A 24,572-nucleotide genomic window follows, 5' to 3' on the forward strand; every position below is an offset into this window, starting at 1 on the left:
AAAAAATAAATCAATGAGGTAATTTCACCAACAGCAATTTGCTTGTACTTTTCACCCAAGCAGGCGCATACACTTAAAAATAGCTACTAGACTCTGCATTTAGGTAAAATATGTCTTTACATAATAATGGCTACTTGCTCCGTGGAGACGGTAAATGATAGCAGCTCCTAGACTCTCTGTTCTCTTTTTATGCAGATGAAGACGCCGTCTGGGGAGACTGTCATTATGATGGGGACGGTGCATTTGTGGTTTGATTTTGCAGGAGTTTTACTGGTGTAATATGAAAAATAAAAAGGTCCTTGCGTGCACAGCAGTAAAAGTGGAGGGTGGCAAGGGGTGAATGGGGTGCCATTGCCATGGAGCGGATACAGCAGAGTGAAAGTTGAGGTAAAGGAAGTGGACAGAGAAGAGACAGAGGGCCCTGGGGAGAGACGGAGGCTGCTAACAGTGGGAGAAAAAGACACTGACAAAGTGCGAGAGCAAGAGACAGAGAGAAAGGAGAAAGAAATAGGTTCAGTACTGCACCTTTCTGCAGACTCATGTCTACCATGCGAGGCTCGGCCAGTTCCAGGAAGAAGTTCTTGTTTTTCTCATACTCCTCATCGTCAATAATTTTCACGTGAATAAGTTTGCTGTAAGGAGGAGAGTAACGGGGGGGGGGGGGGGGGGGGAAGGAAGGGGCGTGAGAGGAAAGGGAGAGAGGGGGAAGAGGGAGAGAAGAAGAAGAGAAAGGTTAATTTGCGATGGAGGGACACAGGAAGTGCACTGTAAGTAGGATTAATAATCAGCATGGAAGAAAGGTTAGAAGGTGAAAGGCCAGCTTGCTCTGGACCAGCCTGTCTGTTCGCGGCTGGACACGACACACTCACCGGTTCCAGCGAGCTCATTGGCTGCCACGGGTGTCATGACAACCACATTTATCACGGTGTCTGATACAAGTGGAACGGAGGGCGAAAAGCACTCCATGGCAGAGAGGATAAAAGAACACAATGAACTGAAAACAGCAGCATGTAATCAATCAGGTTGTAAAATGTGTAAACGGACATTTCACAAGGGCAAAAAGGTGAGTGAACGATAAATGAAAGAAACTGTCGCTATCTAAATCGATTTTTATGGCTCGATGTTTCAGTCACTTTTCAGAACACTTTCAATGAGATGGCTGGCTGGACACTGCGAGGGCTCCCCCGCCTCTCGAGGCACAGTCGAGGCAGATAAGAGGGAAGCAGCTTATTGCTGAGTTTATTGCTCCAGTTTGAGGAGAATACCCCTTTAATGAAGTCAAATGTCCGGAGGGGTGAGGCTCTTTCTCAGAAAAAGAACTGCGTGTGACATCATCACACAGAAACAGCTCAATATGGCACCTCAGCCCCAGCGGCGTTCTCACCACTGATCGCCCTAATTGATCTTTTTAAAGGGTTATTGACGAGTGCAGGCAGTTAAGTGGTCAGTAGGTACCCAGATGTCTCTGTGCCTCGCCATATCACAGCGGGAACTCCTCGAGGAATTGCTTTGTTGAATTCAATTGGATTCATGCAAACGCCTCAGCGCGCCGCCTGTACATCATGCACACATCACGCTGCCTGCTATGACGCTGGAGAACATGTTGAATGAAAACAAACCGACAGCACTCAAGACAAGTCATGACACTCGCCGCATCTGCTCTCTTAGGCCTCAGAAAGCATTCTCTGCAAGCGGCAGACAACTCAACAATAGTCGACAGCGGCTCAGCTAGCCCTGAAACAGGGATGACATACTTTATTATGTGTCTGACATCTCATGGGAAGACACTTTTCCTCTTCATCCGACCAAAAATACAATTTTTACACATGTTATCTAGGGAGAGTATTTGGAAAGAAGGGGTTCAGCTAATAAGATACAGTAAGTAGTACGGCAGCATTCATTATGGATAGCTGCTCATGTATGATGTATCGAGTCAAAAAGCAGCTTTTTCCCTGACAAGCTGCTTTTTGCTGATGTACTTCCAGCACTGTGTCATATAGCACGGCTCGTGTCAGTCAAAGCACTGACACACACGCACACAGGCGTGCACACATATGCAAAAACTCAAACTCTCTCTGATACACTTGCAGATATTTATACACGTGACACGTATGTAAAACCGTCAATCCGAGCATCTGTAGAGGATTTTAAACACATTTCTATATCTGCTGTATCGCATTGCTAAATCTCTTTCTTTGGCCAATGAATATGTAGTTCTGGATGTGAATCCTGCTCACCAAGGGGGGAGTCAACTATCTAGACCCTGTTAGCACGATACGCACAGCAGAACAATCCATCTCTTTTTCTCTCTCCTCACATCCCACCGGCAGGGCTTTCCTCAGATTGCTAGGCGAGATGTCTGCAGTGCCGCTGCCTGTAAAAGCGCCTCGCTTTTCATCAGGAATAAGAAGAGGAAGCGCTGGAGTCTAATGGACAAGTGGGATCACGCACCGTCTGGCTCCAGCAGGGAACAGCGGTCTTTCCTGACATGCATGTAGGCACGCAGAAGCTGCAAACGAATCCTCACATGATTACTATACAACCATGCATACATGCAAAAATACAAAACAGCTACACGCTTAATGACATGGGTTGCTGGGCCTTTATTTACCCCCCTGTTTCTTCTCCTCTCTGTGCAACGTGTGCAGTTTTTCAATGCTAGAATGCTACGTGGCCTCAGATTTGCTGTGTGGTAATTTGATTAAAGACATTCATTTAGAAATATGTAACAAATAATACAAAAACTGACACAATGAAGGCCTTACAACTAGATTTTGACACACACTGTCTTCAAGACAGGGCCTCAAGATCAGGTAATAACCCCAGATACTCCTTCAAGAGGTAGTTTTGGTAAATATGTGTATTCACTTCTTGTTAAGAGTTAGAGGAGAAGGTTGATACCAGTCTCATGTCTACTCATTAACTATGAAGCTACAGCCAGCTGTCACTTATATTAGCTTAGCACAAAGACGAACACGTTATCTATTGTTTGTTTAATCCTCACAAAAACCGTCTGGTTGCAGTGACTTCCTGGAGTCTTGTTATCAATGTGAGGTTGCCAGGCAACCAGTGGAGACTCCGAGAAGTCACTGTGACCAACTGAGAAATAATCTCAGTTAATCCCCCCGTAACAGAGCGATTGATGGTTTTGAATGGATTCAAGAAACAAAATGTAACGTGTCAATTAGTGATAAACTTCAGATTTTGTTACCTTTGGACTGAGACAGGCTAGTTATCCCCCCTGTTTCCAGTCTTTATGCTAAAATAAGCTGATCAGCTGATAGCTGTAGCCTTTAATATTTAATGGAGAGACATTTGAGAGATATCAATCTTATCATCTGACTCTCAGCAAGAAAGCAAATAAGCATATTTTCCAAAATGAAAGGCTGTTTTTCCTGGTTGGTAATCCAGTGTTCCTTAGCAGCAAATGATAACACATACACACAACCACACCCATTTTAGACCATTTCAGTATAAATTAGAGTCACTAACTTAATATAGTAATAATATATTTGAGCAAATCAACACTTTAAAAAAATCAGACACCAATAAAGTCCAATTAGAATTGATTCTCAGCCAGAGTTTGGTTAGGTGGCCCTAATTTGACATGAGACTCATGGAAATCAATAAAAATAAATCATGTAATAATCAACAGCCATGTTAGCATCAAAGAAACATCAGAGCTCAGTTTATCAACATATATTGCATCTTTGTGTTATATTTCTCTGGAGCCCTGACAACATAAATTAACTTGTCACCTACACTTTACACTCTAATGTTTCACTCCACCAAGACTGAGTTACCTGCAATTAGTTCTCATGACATACAGCAAGCGATAGAGAAGTAGATTATGATGAGTAGATTTTGATGGATTGCAGTGCAAGGACAGGACACAAGTGATTATATTTTGTTCATATCCGACACTTAAAAGTTTAAACTGCTATGTTTTATGTTTGATACATTTGAGTTCATGAGCATTAAAGGAGACATTATGATGCAGATTGGGAATATCTTTGCATGATTTACAGTTAAAAAAAACTCCTTATTTATCTTATACTGGTCCTTTATGTAGCCCCTCAGTTCAGCCTCTGGCTGAAACAGGCCGTTTTAGCTCCTGTCTCTTTAAGCCCCCCTCCCAATAAGCCCACTCTGTTCTGATTGGTCAGCTTATTGAAGCTTCCCCCAGCTCTGGAGGCTATGTAAACAAACAGTAGTTGTCAGATTTTGCTTCTTCTTCCCGTTCTTTACTAGAAATATAAACTTCTCAATCACATCCATACACGTTCAAACCCAAATCTGATCCAAAATATGCAAATGGACAATGTGAATAACCCGTGGAGCAACCTTAGCAACAAACACAAATGGAACGGACAGCCGACAGTATATAAATGACAGAAAATCACAAAATGCATATGTCCCCTCTAAGAAATAAAATGTTAAAAGTCTTTAGAACACTTTTCTTGTGGTGCCTGATTAGTGTGAATGCATAAACCTTTCCAGGTTTTTACTTTGCATCGTCATGTCATTTCAGTGAAGATTCCCACATGACCCACACACAGCCTTAACTAGCATCACATTCATACAGAAAAGGAAGATTCTCTTGTAGCAGTCGTGACATGAAGGGAGAAAGAACTGAGGAAGAAAGCATAAAATAGAAATCAATATTCATGATTTTGACTGTCTCTGTGGTTAAAAATGGCTGACTGATATTGCGCACACACACACACACACACACACACTGAGGTGTTGTACTGTGTTTGTTTAGTACAGCCACATCGTACGAAGCTGACCCCATCTGTCTGATTCACCACATATAATAATCACACCCCTGCCACACACATGTGTTACTGCTAAGAAATACTGTTCATACTTAAACAGACACATACAACACAGACATAACAATTCACAAGCAACACACACACACAAACACACAGAGTGCATGGGGAACATTCAGCAACATTTGCATTTGTCTATGACGAACATCAATAATTCATCCATCTATCCCAACATCTGCCATCAGCTGCTGAGGAAACTGCAAAAAGCCACTCTGAACGAAGCAAGTGTGTGTAAGTGTGTGTGTGTGTATGTGTGTGTGTGTGTGTGTGTAGGGTGGTAGGGATACAATCAAACACCTGCTGTGCACACAAACACAAATCAGAGTGCAGTGTTTACAAGGACAGTCCTGCTGCCGGTCCAGTGGATGGTGGCGTAATATGAATGGTTTCACTGTTGTGTGTTGACAGAAAAGACACCGAGGGTGTGACAGTGCGCGGCAAACGGCGTGCTCTTACACACACACTGACTCACAGGTATACGCATGCATGCACACGTCTCCACTGCGCTGTTTTTATTTACTGTGTCTCGATACAGTTTCTTTCTTTTTACTGTTGTGCCTGTGCTGCTGCTGTTATATTGGTTCTATCAGGGGCGTAACAGACAGTTTCAGGGGCCGGGATGAAATGTTAAAAAAAGGCACTTCCTCCTCTCTTTCTGCCTCTGTTCAGAGATTTGTGGTGTCTTTAAAACTGTTCAAACAGGGTCTTTGGACAGGAATATTGTATATAAGTTATGATGGATCATTCTAAGCAGTTTGTTTAAGGTTAGTGAAAGATCTTGGTGTCACTTAAATATTAATAAACATGGCATAGTTCAAGTCACTGATGACTTCTCTGTATTAAACCAAGACAACAGTTTTTCTCTAACCTTAACCAAGTGCTACCAATGCCTGAAAATAACCATAAAAAGTTAAATATTGCTGATTGCAGATATTGTACTGCTAAATGGGGGGAAAAAACAACAGCTAGGTATGTCGTCTCTGAAGGTTTCACTCAAACGTTCAGTATCAACATTTTTGTGACTTGCCAAATACCTTAATTAACAACATTTTCTCATTATGTTGAGAGAAAACATAATTCAGCCAGCATTATGTTTCTAGCAAAACATATTTGCTGTTTCAGTTTAGTTGTATATAAACATACTTTCTAGGAGACAGAGTTGCCCTACATGTGCAGGATAAAGTCACCATTAAAAATCTGCAGTTTTCCAGGGCGTTACAGTTTTCAAGGAATCAAAGTGTCCATTTTCAAGTTGAACTCTTTGTGATAACTTGGCACGACAGAGGCATCCTGGAGAGAAGGTGAGAAAGTGCAGTGTGTAGCATTTTCTGAAGACCAAGACCATATTTTCCATACACTGGTGTTTCTTATTGCAAAGATGATGTTGCATCTCTTCTCTGTTCATCCTCCCTGCCAGGTGGATTTGTTTTGAAGAGCCCATAAAACTCTGATATTAAATTCAACATAGAAAAACTAACATGAGGGTGCAAGTGTTCTTTTGTTCTGTAAAGAAACTTCCTGCAAAATCCAACCTCCAGGAAAATAAGATGTAAGGACAATGAGGTGAAAAGGGTGCCAGGATTCTCACCAGTGTTCTCATTTGCTAAATTGAATTGCACTAACGTGTCAAAATGAAATTGATAATGATCTATTGATGTTAACTAGCTAGACATAACACCCTTAAGTTAAGTATTAGTGTGGCAAGTGCCACTGGGTAATGACAGGCGATTAGAGGGTTCACACCTCCGCCGCACGGGGCTGCCAGCAGCCAGCGGCCTCTGCCTTCCTCAAGTCCAGAGCAGACGGAGGAGGGCCAAGAAGACATGAAAAACAGCAAAGGGAGTGAGACATGAAAGTGGAGGTGGTGCAAGAACCAGAGAGAGATGGAGAGGCAGATGCAGAGTGTCTCTTTCTGCCTCTGTTCCGCGGCCAAAAACCACACTGCGGCTGAAATTTTGCTTTAGCTGCCCGCCTCCTCTCCATTTTCAGATGCCTCTACTTCGACAGCAGATTTACTGTTTTGGTCTACTTTCTGGCTTTCCTTCCACAAACACTAAATAATATAACCGCTAGAAGTGTGAAACCACTGTGGTGCAGCATCAGAGGGAGTGATATGTGATACGTGTGATATCCAGGCTCCACTTCCACTTGTCTTGTCTCTCTTGGTGCAGGCTGACCCTCAAATCGCTCGGCTTTTATTCTGCAAAGCTGAGAAGATTTTCACAAAAACTAGGGAAGACTCAGGTACTCCTGGCTAGAGCTTGCAGCTAAAGTGCTGCAATTAAATAGACGTTTCTTTTCTCTCTTTCTAGTCCTCTGTATGAAACACCTGCTGCCACTGACCCAGGCTCTGGGCTCTCTGGTTTGGACTAAACACAACTGTTCCAAATTCTCTTAAAAGTTTCCTCTGACTTCATCTATTTCCTTAATCTACAGAGTGCTTTTCAGTTGCTTTTCACCCTTACGCAAGACCGCACTTAGCCACTACTAAAGCACATGTGGAGAGACTGAAGCGTGGTTTTTAAACAGCACGCATTCCTTCCACTTCACTGCAGTATGGAGGCTGTGATAGTGGCAGGATTTCACGTTCCTAAAAAGTTTTAGTAGGAAACATCATTTGCATCTTGCTTCAGGTAAACGGACCTGCACAAAGGCCGAGAAATTTATTATAGAAAGAAAAACGTGATATGAAACAGTTATAAGGATCATCAGAAAACAAGCCTTGCAACCACTCAATCTGTTTTCGACAGCCTTCACCACTTCAGCCTAGTCAGATCACGGCAATGCTTCCACTCAAAATCTCAAATAAAGTCAAGTCAATAAAGACGGGAAAAAGACAAGGGGAAAAAAAAAAGGCCCCAAAGCCTCATGGGAAATCAGCGCCTTAATTAAGCAGGCCTGCTTTCTGTCACCAAGCGCAGGGATTATGGGCCTCGATCATTATAGTCCTGATTATTGCTTTTCCCCAGCAATCACAGAAAAAAAAGCCAGTAAACATATTTGTCAATGATTTCTTGCCAGTCTGATGTCATACTCACATCAGATTTACAACGAGCCCTCCAAATTAAACGACAAAAGACGTTGTCGGTTTATGTTCTCCAGAAGACACATATAAGTGTTTATTGATTTGGTGCCACTATTGACAGGACGACACAAGTATTTCAAAAATAAATCAGTTTTCTGATCTGATACTGCTGTGGTTTAATTAGAGTTAGACACAAAAACAACTTGGTTAGTGTTAGAGAAAGATCACAGCTTAGGTTAAATATGCAAGTTCTGGAAATCAAGCTGGCGCTAGCAGGAGTCTCAAAAGCAAACCACTCTGCTCCTCCCTCCCCTTGCTCTCCCTGCTCTGTATAGCCCTTCACCTGCATCCTCAATCGTGCACACCCAAAGTATTGATTTCTCCCTGGGGACTGGAAGTAATGGAGCCCATTTATTGCAGGTATCAGGAGCTTGCTAGCCTGTGAGTAAGCCGTAGCTTGGAGCTTCGGTATGAGAGGTGCAGAAGGCCAAGTGAAGTGCGTTCACGTATTGATTGAAAGCCATGACTTTGGCCTTCTCTGATTGGTTAGAAGGGCGAGGCTCGCTTAAACTTAACTTGAGGAGGGAATATCTCTGTACTGCTGCCAGGCTGTTCAATGAGCCTGGGTCACAGAAGTCTTTGACAACACCTCTCCAACATAAAGATATACTTTGGAGCACATTTCACCTAAAAAAATATAAGAAAAAACTTACATCATTTATCTTTAAGGTTTGTGGACCTTTATCATTAATAACAACCTGGTTATGATTTGTCAGTCTTTCATCATCTCATCCTCATCTTCTCTCTTTCCGTGTCTACTTCCTTTTCAACCAGTGAGGCAAACAAATCAAAGCATATTTGTGCGACTGACGAGTAACGCAAAGAGCTAAAAACTTTTAGCAAGGAAGTAAAATCCCCTTCGAAACGGTGACAGACCTGCTGTTGTCTGACATCAATATTACATAAACCAAACAAAAATGAGGCACGCAATCGCACAAAGCTCTCCACTTGGCGCCTTGCACGTTTGCTGGCCAAGCTCGAGGCACATGCAATAGCTATGATTGCAAGTTGTATGAAAAGTACGAGAGTTAGTGCAGTGGTGCCAGATGCTGTTTGAATAATACATGTCTGCCAAAGTGAGTCCCGGTGTGCATATTCAACACACTCAGAGGCAGAGAGAGGTATGCACTATGTTCCCAAATTTACCAATACACAAGATCTGATGTAAGTATCCCTTGTTATGTTCAATCACACAGAGGCGACACCGTGGCCTTGTACTGAAAGAGACAGTCATTCATCCAGAGGACCCAAATTCAAGCCCCCATTTTGGCAAGCATCCTCCCTTCTGAAGTGTCCTTGAGCAGCTCCTGAAGGGTGTGATCACAATGGAAGCAATTTCAGAGGCAAGTTTTTAAAGAGAGAGAAGGATTCGTGTGCTGCTTTTTGCACTCTGAGTTTGCAGAAATGAATCAATTCACAATCACTGTTGTTTTGTTTTCTTCTGTCCAATCAGAGTAGGCGACAGATGGGACAAAAATGGAAAGAGTTGTTAATGATGATTCATTAGTGACATTAACATTAATTTTAACTGAATAACAAATATTCACTGCATGGCTTCACAAATTGGACTTAAAATGATCAAAACAGCAGGCATGGAGTTGATTTAAGGCTGCTTTGCAAATTCCCTCAAAGTTTTTAACATAATTCTGTGATCTTTAGTTAGTTCATCTAAAATTTGAATGATTAATATTTAAGTTTTAATGTTCTTTGCCTAATTTTATGATTATGTTGCTCTCTGTAAGTCTGTGTTTAGAAAGTCACCCAACCAAACTCATCCTAACTATCCATTAAAAATATCTTATTACATTATTTAAGCAAAGACATCATAATCGTTGTAGATGTGTAAACCACAAAGAGAATTCCTATCCATTGAGCTAATGCTGAAACAATTAGACGATTAATTTGTCGATTATGAATAACCAACTAGTTTAATAATCAGTTTACAAAGGAAAATTGCCAAACATTTTCCAGTTCCACCTTCTCAAATGTGTCAATTCATTGTGAATTTAATATCTTTAGATTTTAACGTTTTGATCCAACCTACGACCAGACATGTCAGTATTGGAGGAAGCTGCAAACCCCCCCAGATTACGTCAGATGCAGTTATATTTAAAATTCCCTCTTTCCACAATATCTGTGCATGGCAAAGATATTGGTATAGCTAATAAAATATGGTTAAGGCATGGTTGGTTTCAGCCAACAAAAACGCTGGATCAAGATTAAGGAAAGAATGTTAATTGCACTTCTGTGATGGATGACAAACTCTGGTCTCTGGTCAGACTGCTACATCCACCATCCCAACCTCCACACTCTTACTTTCTGCTACACTACATATAGGGCAAACTACTTCCTGCATTAGCACTGAACCTTAGCATTGAGGCTATAGTGGCCAGTTTACTATGTTCCAGGTTCCTGGGCCTCTTAGTCTGCAAAGTATCTTAGTTTTGACTCAAGTATCACTGAATTAAATCCAATTTTCTTGTGAAACCCGATATAAGTCCACAGGAGGCAGGAAAAATGTTTTGAAGTTAAATTAAGCCTGGTTTGTTACCAACTTGATGTTGTATTCCTAAACTGTAACACACACATTATCACCCACTATAGGCCTATCATGTCATCACCCATATACACATTATAAATGGTCAAAAGCTAGTTTCGATCGGATCTTGTTTGCTACAACTAAGCAGCATCTTTTAGGCCATTTTATGCACATGTGAATTAAGCTGCCTTACAACACTATCCACACTATCCAAATAACAAAAATATACCGTTTCTGCATTCCAGTGATAAAGAATAATAAGCACTTAAGAGAATAATAGCAAGTATATACATAGCCAAAGTCCACTTACAAAATATACTTAAACTGTACATAACCTATTATAAACTGTTGCATGAACTTAAATAATGTTAGAACATAGTGTATATAGCATGTGATTACAACATAAACAATTTACCAAATACCAACAAGTGCCTATAAGTGGCTCTTACCTATAATGTGAGATGTAGAATCATCTAATATGGTGTAGGGATGCTGGGCTGTGTCATTTAAAGATATAATCTTGTGCTCTGGCAAATTGTGAGGCACATTTTTGCCTATTTTCTGACATTATAAAAATAATAAAAACAATTAGTTGCAGCCCTACATGAAGCTTCACTCTGGATTCACTCCATCCATCGTGTCTGTGATCTTGGCATCATTCTGTCTGTTTTGGCTCTAAAAGATCATAAATACAGCCTGCTGGCTTGAAAACAACCAGTTAGAAACCAGTGGTTTGGTGTCACATTCACCTCGTCCACTATTATTTTCTGTCAACGGCTTCAAGAAAAACGCAGCGTGTTCAGCCTTCAGCATGAGCAATCGACCTCCAAATCGCCACAAGCTTGAGGGACACAGACGCAGTAGTTGACTCTGGAGGAAGGGTGAGGGGTCACGGCGAGAGACTGATCAATAAAGTATTATATGACTTTACAATATCAGTTAGAGGACACAGGCGGTGGATGTCTCATCATAAACACAAACATACAACAAAACCAGATGGAAAGGTGACGCCTCGCAGTGAGGTGTGGGCTCCTGCTGCTGTAATGTGTAACTCATGATGAGAGCTCGCAGCAAAGAGCCAGCCAGGTTTATTAATACTGTTGCTAAGAAGAATCATGGGTAGTCACGAAGCTGGACGAGACACATTATCTGAATTCCACGGAGCGACTGCAGCTGTCCCTTCTCAGCCCTCTCACCTTTTCACCGCAGCCTCGTGTTCTTACACAACCTGTATCCATCTCTGTGGGAACAGTAAATCTCTCATTTAGCTTACCTAGTGGGCAGCTGGTCAGATGACAGTGTGTGTTAGCTTTAAGTGAGGAGGAGCATGACAGAATGTGCCTTCGGTGACAAGATACCTCTCTGATCCCGGAGATCTCTCACATTCTCAGGTCTAGGACTCGAATATCTAATGCACCCGACCCGCTCCCATTTGCTGCTCTCGCTCTTACTTGTTGTCATGGATACAAAACCCCTTTTACCAGCCCGACTCCTCTCTAAATGCGACACATGACACACTTTCTGTAAAACTTCAACCTTTTCCATTCATTTTCTATTCATTTGGCTGCACTGAGCCAAACAGCACAATGAAACTGTCCCTGGAGGCAATAAAGAGTCCTAACAGGTTTACCTCCGTCTGCTCACACACAGTCTATTACTTTATCTGCACACTTCTCTGACAAACCAAATCCAGCAGCTGATGCACGCTGCAGGTGGAGGAAGAGACGAGCAGGACATCACACAGTGGCAGCTCGCTTCCTGTCAGATTACACACTCCAGCCTTTAAACCCATTCTCTTAACACGCCAGTACAGCCAGAAAAAGGTGACCTTTGCCTCCTTTGTCCTTTCAACTGTAACTCTCTTCTTTTACAACTGGGACATCCTTTTCATTATAAAGTTAACAATCAAAAAGGGATGCTGAGGATAAAGCCCCATCTGCCACGCAGAGAGATGTCACAAACAGTCACGAGTCCTGCTTTGGATCAGCAAAACGATGTTTGACAATGACCACAATAGAAGACTGGTTTGCTATTTTCTACTTTACTGCTGGAACAATTAGCTGATTACTTGAATATTGACAAAAAAAATTGTAACAATTGAGTAATTGTTTAAGTAATTTATCCTGCAAAAGTGCCAAATAATTGCTGGTTCTGGCTTCAAAAACTACTGTTCTTCCCTTTTTTTAAATAATTGTAAACTTAATGCCTTCGGGTTTGAGAAAAGATCAAACGAGGATTAATCATAAAACGGACTGATTCAGATTCAGCCTTAGCAAGGTGACAAAGGGCAAAGATTTTCTTTTACATCATTAGAGCATTTATTAAAATAATCCAAAATGGCTGGATAAAGTATTCTGGATAAAAATAACACATTTATTTAGATGATCAATGAATTGTTCAAGTCGTTTTTCTAGCAAAAAATGCCAAATATTAATTCAGCTTTTCTGTGTGTTTTATATCATTAAACTGAACATCTTTGGGGTTTGAACTGTCTGTCGGACTAAATGAGCAACATGAAGATGTCACCTTGTGCTCTAGGGAATAGTGATTTTCACCATTTCCAGACATTTTACAGACAAAATGACTAAACGATTCATCGAGAAAATAATTGGCAGATTAATTCATCATAAAAGTAGTCATTAGTTATACCCTAAATACATTAGATGTCATTCCTCAGGACTTTTCAAAATGCGTAATGACCAACATTTTTTTTTTTTTTTTGGAATACAGGGTATTACAAGATGTAAGTTAATTTTTATGTGATTCTTTAAGGTCTGACCTCGAAACTCATCACATCATGCTTTGTGGAAAATACCTCCCATTTAAGAGTTAAGTAGTTTGCAACATTTTTCCTAAAAAATTTGAAAAAGAAGGCCAGAAAAAAAGATTTTGGACACACAAATAGAGAAACAAGGAGCTCTGAGAAACCAGGAATACTAAAGACATGTGGGACATAGCTGGGAATAAAATGTACTTTCTGGAGAGGCTAGAGACTGTCACTGATCTAAACAGAGAGGCCTGGCTATTGGAGGAGGAGCAGAGGTGGTCGGTTTTACTTGTCATGCACCCTTGCGACACTGTCTCCATAAAAACATACTGTCTGCCATCGCTGAAGGAGAAAAAGACAAAGGGAGAAAATGAAAAAAGAGGAGAGGACACTCAAAGTTAAGGGAGAAGATGGGGGAGCAATTGAAAAAACAGACAGCCGTGCTCCATATTTTCTGAGCCAAGAGCAAGGCGAGCAAGTGGGGGGGGGGGAAAGTGAGCTATATTTTTTTGGATGTCTGGAGCAAGCCCAAAGGTCCTCCTCTACAAGGACACAATGCAATAAAACACTCAGAGATGAAGTGTCTGATAGGGGGCGACAAGGGAGGGAGAGGAGGAAGAGAGGGACGTAATAGAGGATGCAGTCAGGACTCCAAAATGAAAGCAAGATAGTTGCGCTGAGGGCAAGAAATGCACGATGGCTATTCTGGGTGTCGGGCGTGGGTCCATGACAGCTTAGAGAGCCCGAGCCGGCCAAGTCAAACCGCCTGCAGCCAAATGACAAACACCATCATATATGAATGACTTGGGAGAACGACAAGCTCCCCTTTGCATCAGGGAAAAGTAAATCTTAGAAATGTGTTGCACTGAAATAATAAAGCATTACTCTTCTTGTCATAGATAGAAACAAACTGTTGAAGCTCCAGAAATAGAAAGCTGGCTGTCGGTGTCGTGTTCTACATGTACTGTAGGTCTTGTTTATGGCACCGAGGGCTTTAACACTCCTTCATGGGCGAGTTACTTGAAAACTGTGATAATTTACTGATTACACATTACTCATTGAAAAAGTAATTACATTACTGATTACTCAGCAGGAAAAGTAATGGGTTACGATACTCGTTTCCAGGGCTATCAACTCTCACACTTGCCATGAGACCCACGAAATTGACACCTTTCACACGCTCTCACGCCACACGTCAACAAACGCATTAATGTCACAGCGCAAAAACAGGACACTGTCCACGCACAGACAGACAAGACAGAGCAGCACAGTGCAACAGCAGCAGGGGAAAGTAAACACAAATCTATTATATTGTAATGTATTCCCATGCATACCGGCTCAGAGTAATCTCAGTCAGCGGCTCTTCTGGCAGCAGTGTCTCTCCTCTGACGCCGTGTGGACGCAGGCAGGAGTAAGAGTGAGTTACTATGGTTACGGGGATGCTCTATGTCTCTGTCAACTTTCTCGTGATATACTGTTCTTAATGCATTCTTGGTTTTCACTGCACCCTCAATCTAACTAATCTAGACTAGTGCAGGTGACTGTTTCTTGACTTATTAAAATTTGTTTTAAATTACTTTTTTTTTTCTGGGGAAGAACCGCCAGACCCCCTCCACAAATTATGTATCTTTCCAACTTTGCACTGTTGACTTGTTTACGAAATGAGAGTGGTGAAGTTGCGGGTATCAAAGTAATTATCTGACAAATCTGACTATTACAAATTTATCCCTGCTGTGTTTGTTCCTGTTCATATCGTATATTTTATTCATTTTTCTACCATTATTTTCTCTGTTTCTGGGTCTGTATTAAGATGATAATTTATTCAGATATTACTTCTATCTGGATAAACTAAAGTGGGGAGTAACTTGGTTATGATTTGCTATGTTTTCATGAAAAATATGTGTAATATCTGGAGTGTATATCAAAAATGCTACCCAATAAACACAAATTAACAAAAAGAAAAAGTCTTATAAAAAAAGTGTTGGTTCATAAGGCCATAGAGAGGTCTTATGACCCCCTCCCCCCCCCCCCCCCCCCCCCCCCCCCAAAGGTTAAAGGTGCCTTTAAACAACTCAAAATCCTCCACACCCTCACTTTGCATCTTTTGAAATTATTTCTTGTATTTCATTATTGTTTAACAAGCAGCCAGCCTGCAGTTTGGAGGGATTTACTGACCATCGAGCAGCTAGCTTAGGCTCGGTAACATTAGCAAGCCAGCTAAAGATACACAACATGTGAATAAGTCAACACCTCCAGCTCCTGTGCCAAGCGGACCAGTCTATCAACTGAGAAACTGATCAATGCTGGCAAGACAGTAAACAAATCAACCCCCAAACTTCTGATACGAGCAGGTTAATTGCGGTTTATTTCCAAAACAAACTTTATCATTTCGGAATGAATTATTACATAAAATTATTCTTAAAAGCTGTAAAATATCAAGAATTTAATTAAAATAAACTTTTTTTCTATCAAACTGTGGATATCTCTTTTCAGACTGTTCAGGCTAAAATTACTAAAACTTAATTTCTTCCTCTTCATTTCGACCAGACGAATAAATTAAACTGGTGGCTTCAAGTCTAAAACCTTCTGCTTGATTTCTTAATCATATCTCCTCCTCGTCACGCTGTTCTACAAGCTCTATTTGAACAGTAACAACTTAAACATATTCATATAATTAATTAGGCTCTGGGCCTATCGGCTGCTTTCATGGATTTAATTTATTCTACATTTTGTATGTAAAGATAGAGACATCCTCTACACCATGTACCATCATGGCTGAAGTTGCAGCTTTTCACTCCACTGAAATGGTACAGTGGCTGATTTCACTAATTAATTACTTTTTTTCTGGTTGAAGGTGTCAGTTAAATGAGCTGCTGTGGTGTTTGATTTGAATATAAATTTATGGCCTACTGAGCCTCAATTCCACACGGTTGAGAATCACTTCTCCACATTGGTATGATCAGTATCCAAGCTGTCACACAAGATAAAAGGTCCCAGTGTTTCATTTCTGGTCCACAATTTTTAGTTGAAATTGACCATTCTCTATAAAACATTACTGTGCCGAGGTATTTGACTTCTATTGCACAAATCATAATTTACAAAGCAAACATTAAAGGTCATGATACTGTCCAGAGGGGCTATATGTGATACATTATTGATGCCTGTGCAGAAAAATTCTCTTTTCACCTCCTCTTCAGGGAGGCTGCATCACAGGGTCGGCTATGGTGAAACACTTCCACTGCTGTTGTGATAAAAAGAAATTAGTGGCTCGCTCGAGGACACTCAAGATGTTTTTCTGATTCAGATTTTTTATTTGCACATCCACATTTTACAGTGGAAATGTAAAATATAAATATAAAAAGGTTTAAATTTAGTTTGTCCCCACAAACCCAAAAGTTATGTTTCCTACTGCAAGAGGATCACAATTTACAGTAAAGAAAGTGTTGAATGCAATGTTGAAAGCTCATAAAATGCTCCTGGTTATAGACACAAGAGCAAATGAGCTGCTGGTTATGCACCGCAGATCCTGTAGGAAAGTAAAAAAATCAGGGTCCACAGAATCCAATTCCACATATTTTTGCATGAATTGAATCGCCAGCAACCAAGGAGTTGCTCGTCGGGGCAAATAAGTCCACTCAAACTTTTCACATAGAGTTCAACTTTGGTTCAACTTTGACTTTTTTAGCGTATTAGCTCTTTTGTACGATTCAGTATTATTTAACCCCCCCATGTCGGAGTGTTTGTAGATAGTTATGAGAAAGGAGCTAATAGTGCGAACGCATCTTTTCAGAGAAATGTGTGAACTTTGCTGTCCCGTTAATTACAAACTAGTGACAATTATCAAGCTAGCTAACTTTTAAATAACTCCTTACTGAAGGAAATGTACAGTCCTCAGAGCAAAGCAATAGGGTGCAATAAGTGCTAGCATGTTCCCACCTTGCTAGTGTGTTAGTTAATAGATCGCCAACTACAGTAATTCACCATCCAGTCTGCAAGTAGTCCAAACGTTACTCAGTATCTAACTCTAACTCTGCTTATTTTACAACGATGCAGGGCTGAATTTTGCTGTGCCACTTTTTTAGTGTGCACAGGTCTTGGGCACATTAGAAAGTGTTTTATTTATAAAAGGATCATGTTTCTTAATAATCAAGGCAAAAACTCATACATTTCTGGATTTTTAAAAAAAATAATGGGCCTTAAACCTGGGTCATCAAGTTAACATACACCCTGTCGTTGTAAAAAACTATATTCAATATCTATAATGTCTGAAAAGGGCTCATTGTGCTATCACTGTCTGTACACCTGTCTGTCACGTTGGCCTCTCTGTGGCTATTTTGCTCTCCACTGAACGTGGGCGGGTTGACCAACGCACAGCACGTTTCACATGGCAGGCAGCCCTTCCTCTGCTCCGCTCTGCACATTGGTGTTACTACACATGCTGCTATTATTTCTGCATTTGCAGACAGGAACGGAGGAGGGAAAAAAAAACACAGTGTCACACCTCAGTGAATCTTTAATCAAGCAACAGAATGCACATTTATGAATGTGAGTATGTGTGAGTTGGTGCAAATGTTCTTGTGCGTTAAGTCTTTTTGTGCATTCTGTGGATGTCACCACTTTTACAGTTACAGTGGAAGGAGCAGATGTGGGGGGAGGGGAGCGTGTAATGTGCATGTTTGCATGTGTGATCTCGTGCTTCTATTTTGTGATGACCATTTGAGTTTTAGTCCTTTAGCGTGAGGACATTTGAAAAGTGAGCACATTTTTGGGCTGGTACTCACTTGTTCAAAGGACTGTTTAAGGGGCAGTGTCACGTTCATGTCATATTAACGTTTACATAATTACCAGTTTCTGACTTGTAAATACTGTCAGCGTCTCAGTCATAATGATGATGCTCTTTAGAAATAAGTGCCTGAAAAGCAGCCTCATTATATATCAAACAATACAGCAAAGTGTGACATTAACAAAGTTCAGCTTCATTTACAAGCTATCAGTACGTTCATAATCCCTCAGCTAAGAAAACAAGAGGCTACACCACTCCAGTAGGTACCATTTGAAAAATTACAACTACCATCAAAAAGCACAATTTATACAAAAAGCACATTAATATGACTTACATGTGTGTCAGCAAACTATAGGAGTAATGTACGCTACATACCATCAGCATCGCAGTGCAAGAAGGAGGAATTTGGTCTTGAACGATGAAATAATTTCATCATAATCCAAAGTGTCATTCAGCTGCTTTTCAAATGAAAGAACAGATAAACCGTTCAGTCGGCCTGTGAGCGCAGTTGCTCTGTTGCTTGTTTTGATGCAGTTAACAGTGAAAAACAAGCGCTCAACTGTGCAGCTTGTTATCAGAAGAGTAATGAGTGCCTGAAGTAAAACAGTTCATATTTGGAGAAATGTCTTCGGGACAGGAGTCAAGATCCTCGATTAGTGAGGGACAAGAATGACCCCCGCTTACTTTTCTTTTTAACTGCTGTGCAAATACAGTCAGTTCAGAGCCTTCAACTGAGAGTCCATAATGCGCACTTAGTGACCGTGGATCCTCCATCTGGCCAAATGAACAAAGATGCTTCGTTCTTTCTCATCATCTCTATCTCTAAAAGTAGTGAAAGTCTGTTTTAGACCCTGAATTAGATCAACGCAGTCAGTTATTGGTACAGATGGAGACTTGAGGCTCATGGTGGCAAAATCACTGACACTATATAACTTGCATAAAGGCCACAAGGAGAAAAATGAGTCTCTTAATATGTTGTAAGAGAGATTGTGCATCCATTTTGATCTGGCCAGAGCTTTCAGCAAACTCCGCCAATGTTTCAAAGTTAAAACTCTACACACTGAGCCTGATTTTGAACTCCATCTAATATCTGTGGAAGGTTCGAGGCAAGGTCTGTCAGGACGAAGTTCTTCCTGGATCTCTAAAAACCGTGCACGCCTGTTCACTCCTGTCATAAAGTGATGGCGAGTTGAGAACTTCAAAAAAACGTGGTCGACAGTGGGAGATACTTTGGATGCAGAGCAAAGCACTAGATTTAAGCAGTGAGTGTCACAATATATGTACACTGAGCAGGCGAATGTGCCTTCTAGTATCGCTTTACTGCCAGCTATGACAGGAGCGCCGTCAAAACTGAACCCCACAAACACAATTCAGGGTCAAGCTGCAATGGTTCCAATATCTTCAAAATCTTACTTGATATTCCACCAGATGTCAGATCATGTGTTGCCACAAATCCCACTGCTCTCTCTTTGAGTGTTCCATTATGTAGGTATCTTATACATATGGCAATGAGCTCATTCTTTGAAAGATCTTTGCATTCATCTGATAAAATAGCATAAGTGTCAGCCTGCGAATGCAATTCGGCTTTAATCTTTCTCAGAAGAAGTGATGCTGAAGTTTCGAGGAGCTCGTTTTGTTTATCAGGGCTCATCAACTTTGCATTTCCTGGGAGTTTGTCAAGATGCATTTTTATGTCAGGAAATAACAAATAAATTTAAACATCTCTAAAAAGTTTCCTCTCTTAAGACTTTCTAGGTTTTCCCTGTGGCCTCTTAATGGAATATCTTGCTTGGCGCAGAAAAGCACAATGTCTACGATAACCTTAATATGTGCATGATTTCCTTCAATAAAGTCAGCTGCGTGTGCATTTTTGTCTTTCATTACTTGATGTGAAATGTCTCCTTTCTCAGCCCTTTTAATCTCAAGGAAGGGCCCAGGTGTCCCCAGTCTCTAAACCCCACTTTCCCAAACCTATCAGATTCCTTGTTGAAATAGCGACATGGCTGACAAAATACAGCGTCCTGTTTGATGCTATATTCCAGCCAAGCGTACCGTTTAGATCAGAAACATCTATTCTTATCCGTTGCTTTTGTCGTGAGCGAGAATGAGAATAATTTAGGCTGACAGGTTTGCAGGTTTGTCTATTTGCTGGTAGATCCATAACAGTTGCAGCAGTTTTGGGTTAAAGGAGCTTGAGGGGGGAGAAGTCATCCCTGGTGTCGGCAACCGAGTTTTCCAATGGCTCTTTTCTGACTGCCATTGTCTGTTCCTATTTCCTGATGCATGGCCTCTTAAAAAACTTGTCCAGAGAGCTTTGTTTTGACATCTTTGCACTTTTACTTAAATCTCTAGGCTCAACACCAGCTAGCTAGGTTGCACCATGATCTTTCACTGACCACCATATAATTTCAATAATTCAATTAATTTCAATAGTGTAAGAAATAATAATAATATTAACATGTTTTAACATGTTGCAGCGAACTCATACATTTTTTATTATTATGCTGGCCACGGGTGTGTCTGGATATGCCTGTGCCATCTAAGTCTCAAGCTGACACACCCGTGGCTATGCGGGTGACGTAAACATGCAAATCTTTCCCCTCTCTAACATCCATCCCACATGATATGAACTCGACATAAGACATGTAATATAATACTTCCTCCTCTATAGAATTACAAACATGTGTGTTTGATAAGTTGGCAGTAGGGAGTACATTCGATTTGCGGCAGACACAGAACAACGTCACTGATTTAGAAGTGCATGGCATAGGGGATATACATACACTTCTAAAAATAGTCAGGGACAAGGATTTTCTCTGGAGGGGGCTGTGTGTGTGTGTGTGTGTGTGTGTGTGTGTGTGTGTGTGTGTGTGTGTGTGTGTGTGTGTGTTGCCAGCCAGAATACTCGGCTTCTGACATCCAATGGCTACACACATACACACATAATACAGCTACACACATTAACACACACTGACACAAACACTTGAAAACACACCATGAAATTATGATCACTATCACAGCCCGAGGTCCTGTACACATAATGCTCCCCGTACACACTCCACAGTACACATACAGTACATAACATGCCTATAGCTGGGTTTAACACTGCAATTCTCTACAGTACATCACAGTTTCCTAACCTAAGGGCTGGCAACCAATGTAGTGTCGTCTGATGTTAAAACGGGTCCCTTGATAAATTCCTAATTATACAGAAATGACTGTGGAACGTCTTCCAATGGCCTTTGGGCTGCATAGAGCCGCTATAAACGTCACACGGCTTGCCAATGAATTTCCATTGACCAGCTTGTGAGAACGGCACTATTTCTATCCTCTGGAGGATTAAAGCACTGCATGTAGTCTACACGCTGACCCTAAACATCTTCCTTCACAGTTACTGGGGTTAGAGGAATTTACTGGCCTCAACATGCAGGGCTGCTTGCCAAAAACAAAGGTTGTGAACTTCTTGCTTCATGCTTTACATTAATTTACGCACCGGCTGTTCACTCCTCAAACTCCGGTAGTGGATGACAAGCACATGCAAGGTTGTCAGCAGGCAGGGTGAGGGGAGGGTTTCGTGGAGGGATGGGGTGTTAACAGCAAGGTTAACCTTCTCTGAATCAATCCTCCCCTGTATCATATATATTCTTGTCCCAATAGGTGCTGAGAGATGAACCCGCAGAGAGAAAAGAAATCATGTCAGAAGCTGAGCGACGAAGGCTGCAAAGGCTGTCAGGTTTGTCCGTGAGAGGGGATGCACTAGAGGTGGGTTAGTTTAACCCCTTCAGGTCTTAATCTCCCTATAAATTTACCATTTACTCGCTTTTAAATACTTATGATACCTACTTTAAATTTCCACAGCACATGTGCATTTTGTATTAGCGTGTTCCAACTCATTATATGAATGAAGAGAGTATTTGATAAGTTGATGTGTTTGGTGTAATAAACTTGGATTGAGACTGCTGAGCTCAACACACCCTTCTTATTCATACAGGTGCAATACTATTCAAACAAAACGTATATACAAATATGTATGTCAATTCGGAAACATCTGTACACAAATTGATACTATGCTTGCATTTTGATTATGTTAAGGTTGTCAACAAGACTTTTGTCCTACGCTAATCACTGTGTTCACTTCATAGCATCACAGGCGACAGTTTGTACACTAACACATCTTCAATTCCCTTCACACACTCACCTTACATGTACACTGTATATGTGACAGCTCCCTTGACACATTACACCTTTCTTTAATACAGTCAAGGATGCTTACACATACACGCACACACAAGATACATGGCTACATAGTGTATTCCCAGCTTGCTCACACACACACATACACACACACACAGTGACAGGGAAAAGGGGGGTATAACAGGAGAGGAGAGAGCCAAGATGAGCCAGGAGAGGAGGATGATTTGATATGTAAGGGAGGAACTCTCCTCCATCACAGTGTACGTCCTCTGGTCTCTGATGAGATTATTGAACGGCTCCTCCCTCCCTCCTGGCCCTCCGCTGTGTTGTCTTAAAAAGATTAACCACACCATTGTCTCCGCCAATAATGATGGGATAAAAGGGCCACTGCCTCACAGGGAAAGTTGAAATGCTCAGCGCTAATTCCGTCCCATGGAGCGTGTTGCCATCATCCGTCGTCCCAAATCCTCATTACCATTAGCTAACAGCGCAGGAGATTGACTTGGACGCTGGAATAATGCAATCTGTCCACTAAGCACAGTGCAGAGCAGGAAATGTTGCAGTATTTTACCTGTTTTTTTTCTTGACAGCAGCAGCACTAAATGTTATCAGCAGGTGCAAATGGTTGACTGACCAGTAAACCAGTAGCTGGTAAAAACTGGGTAATTAAGAATAATAAGCTGCGTGGGTTGATAAGCTACTGATATCAAAGCTTATCATAGTGCCATGTCAACATTTCAGCTCACAATTGAGATTCATCAGCCACCGGACAAAACAAACCACATTTATCTGAACAGAAACACTGGGCGCAATGTCATCTTAAAAATAAGGAAATTTGTTTATTTAATTCTAATGCGGCTTATGAAGAAAACTCATTTCCTCTTGGATAGGAAATAATAATTGTGAATTTATATATCTGAAGGTGGCAGGAGATGTGTTCATAATAAAGCTTGATTATACAATACATTCACTGGGCGAATCTGAACAACTGAAGTAAGTGGCTGCATGCAAAAATAAACGTGTATCATGCTTTAAAGGATAACATTTTGGTCTTATTTTCATAGCTTTGCTTACATTGTATTAACCAACAGTAGAGACCTGGGGAGACCGCATGATCCGATGGGACACAAGCAACTCAGATGATCCCACGGTTTCATTTTACATTTTTTCACCCATCATCATGCATCCCTGCTGGAAATGAACGGTATTGTGGTTACATGATATACATCTAAACCACTAGGACGCCAGGACGCTCCAGTCATACAGTTTTTGAATAAACCCACAGTTACTAAAACATATTTGGAGGAGAAAGAAAAAGGTGGATGGTGAAATTATCATCTACTGTTTAAGGTCTGTTCGTAAATCCAGCTGTAAAACTCACTTCACCCCAAATCCAATTGACCCACAAGGTCTTCCATAATCAAGACCCTGGTTACATTCATAAACTTTTAATTTCCTGTTCCCCAGGTCTATGAGGTCTCCTGACCAGAGCTTGCTGTCTCTCCCTCAGTCAAAACTCTAAAGCAAGGATGACCGAGCTTTCACCGCAGCGGCCCCAAAGCTCTGGACAGTCTCCCTACGGACGTCAGAACTCCCTCAAGAAAGGAGCTGTATAAATAAACTTCACTTATTTACTTGTAAACAGTGTAGTTGTGTAGTTGAGTGCACTGATGGTTTTCTTTCTTCGTGACGAGGGATTTCCACCAACATTTCTATTTCTATTTTGCCTCTAAATAAAGGGGTTTAGATTAATGGATCCTAACTGGTGGGTCATTATCCATAAGCGGACCGCTGGCTCATTCTGAGTGCTTTGTCAGAAAAAAATTACTTTGAACTGTAGTGAATTTCCAGGAATATTTTATTGTGAAGCGCATGAACATGCAACATGCTTTGTGGGTAATGTGACCCTTGTCTTGCACATCGATTGTCTGTACTGGTCCTCCCAGAGACGGAGAAGAATGAAACCAGTTTAAACTAGTTGGGAACCACTGGTTTAAATAATCTGGTTATGCTGCTGGCTCATTTACAACCTCTCTTGTTTGCCAAATCTGCCTTGTCAGATCTGGTCATAGTTATGTTGCCAGATCCCAGCAATTCATTTGGTGAGAACAATGCACAAGTAATGTAGGATGTAAATTGACCTGAGGCTCTGCAGGATCCTCAAACGTCTACTATGAAGCCCAGTACAAAGCCCGTGTAGATACCCTACTAATTCCTGAGCATTAAAGCTTTCCGCCAACCTGCCCTTTGCCGCTGTTAAACGGAAAGTGCACTAAAAGGCTAGCTGGTGTGCAGCGGGATATCTAAAACAGTCAGCCATGTAGAAGGAACATGCAAAGGGCAGGGTCTCACAGTGGAGGAAGTGGTGA

At 41.2% G+C, this 24,572-nt stretch overlaps 1 protein-coding gene and 1 long non-coding RNA gene across 4 annotated transcripts in view; one reads left to right on the forward strand and one right to left on the reverse strand.

The window, feature by feature from the left end:
* Positions 1-24,572, reverse strand: part of slc8a3 (solute carrier family 8 member 3) — a 122,901-nt gene that overhangs the window by 42,055 nt on the left and 56,274 nt on the right. For all 3 annotated transcript variants that reach the window (XR_010931860.1, XM_067614409.1, XM_067614408.1), the window contains exon 3: positions 526-632. Coding sequence is in view for 2 of the 3 variants with exons in the window: in XM_067614409.1 (XP_067470510.1) it covers positions 526-632 (107 nt within the window). In the remaining variant the exon portion in view is untranslated. The remainder of the gene's footprint in view (positions 1-525; positions 633-24,572) is intronic.
* Positions 14,438-23,816, forward strand: LOC137199846 (uncharacterized). The gene is made up of 3 exons (XR_010931861.1): positions 14,438-14,643; positions 21,667-21,771; positions 23,671-23,816. It is a non-coding gene; the product is annotated as an uncharacterized lncRNA (long non-coding RNA).

Source organism: Thunnus thynnus, chromosome 16 (genome assembly GCF_963924715.1).
Source record: "Thunnus thynnus chromosome 16, fThuThy2.1, whole genome shotgun sequence".
Classification (NCBI taxonomy): domain Eukaryota; kingdom Metazoa; phylum Chordata; class Actinopteri; order Scombriformes; family Scombridae; genus Thunnus; species Thunnus thynnus.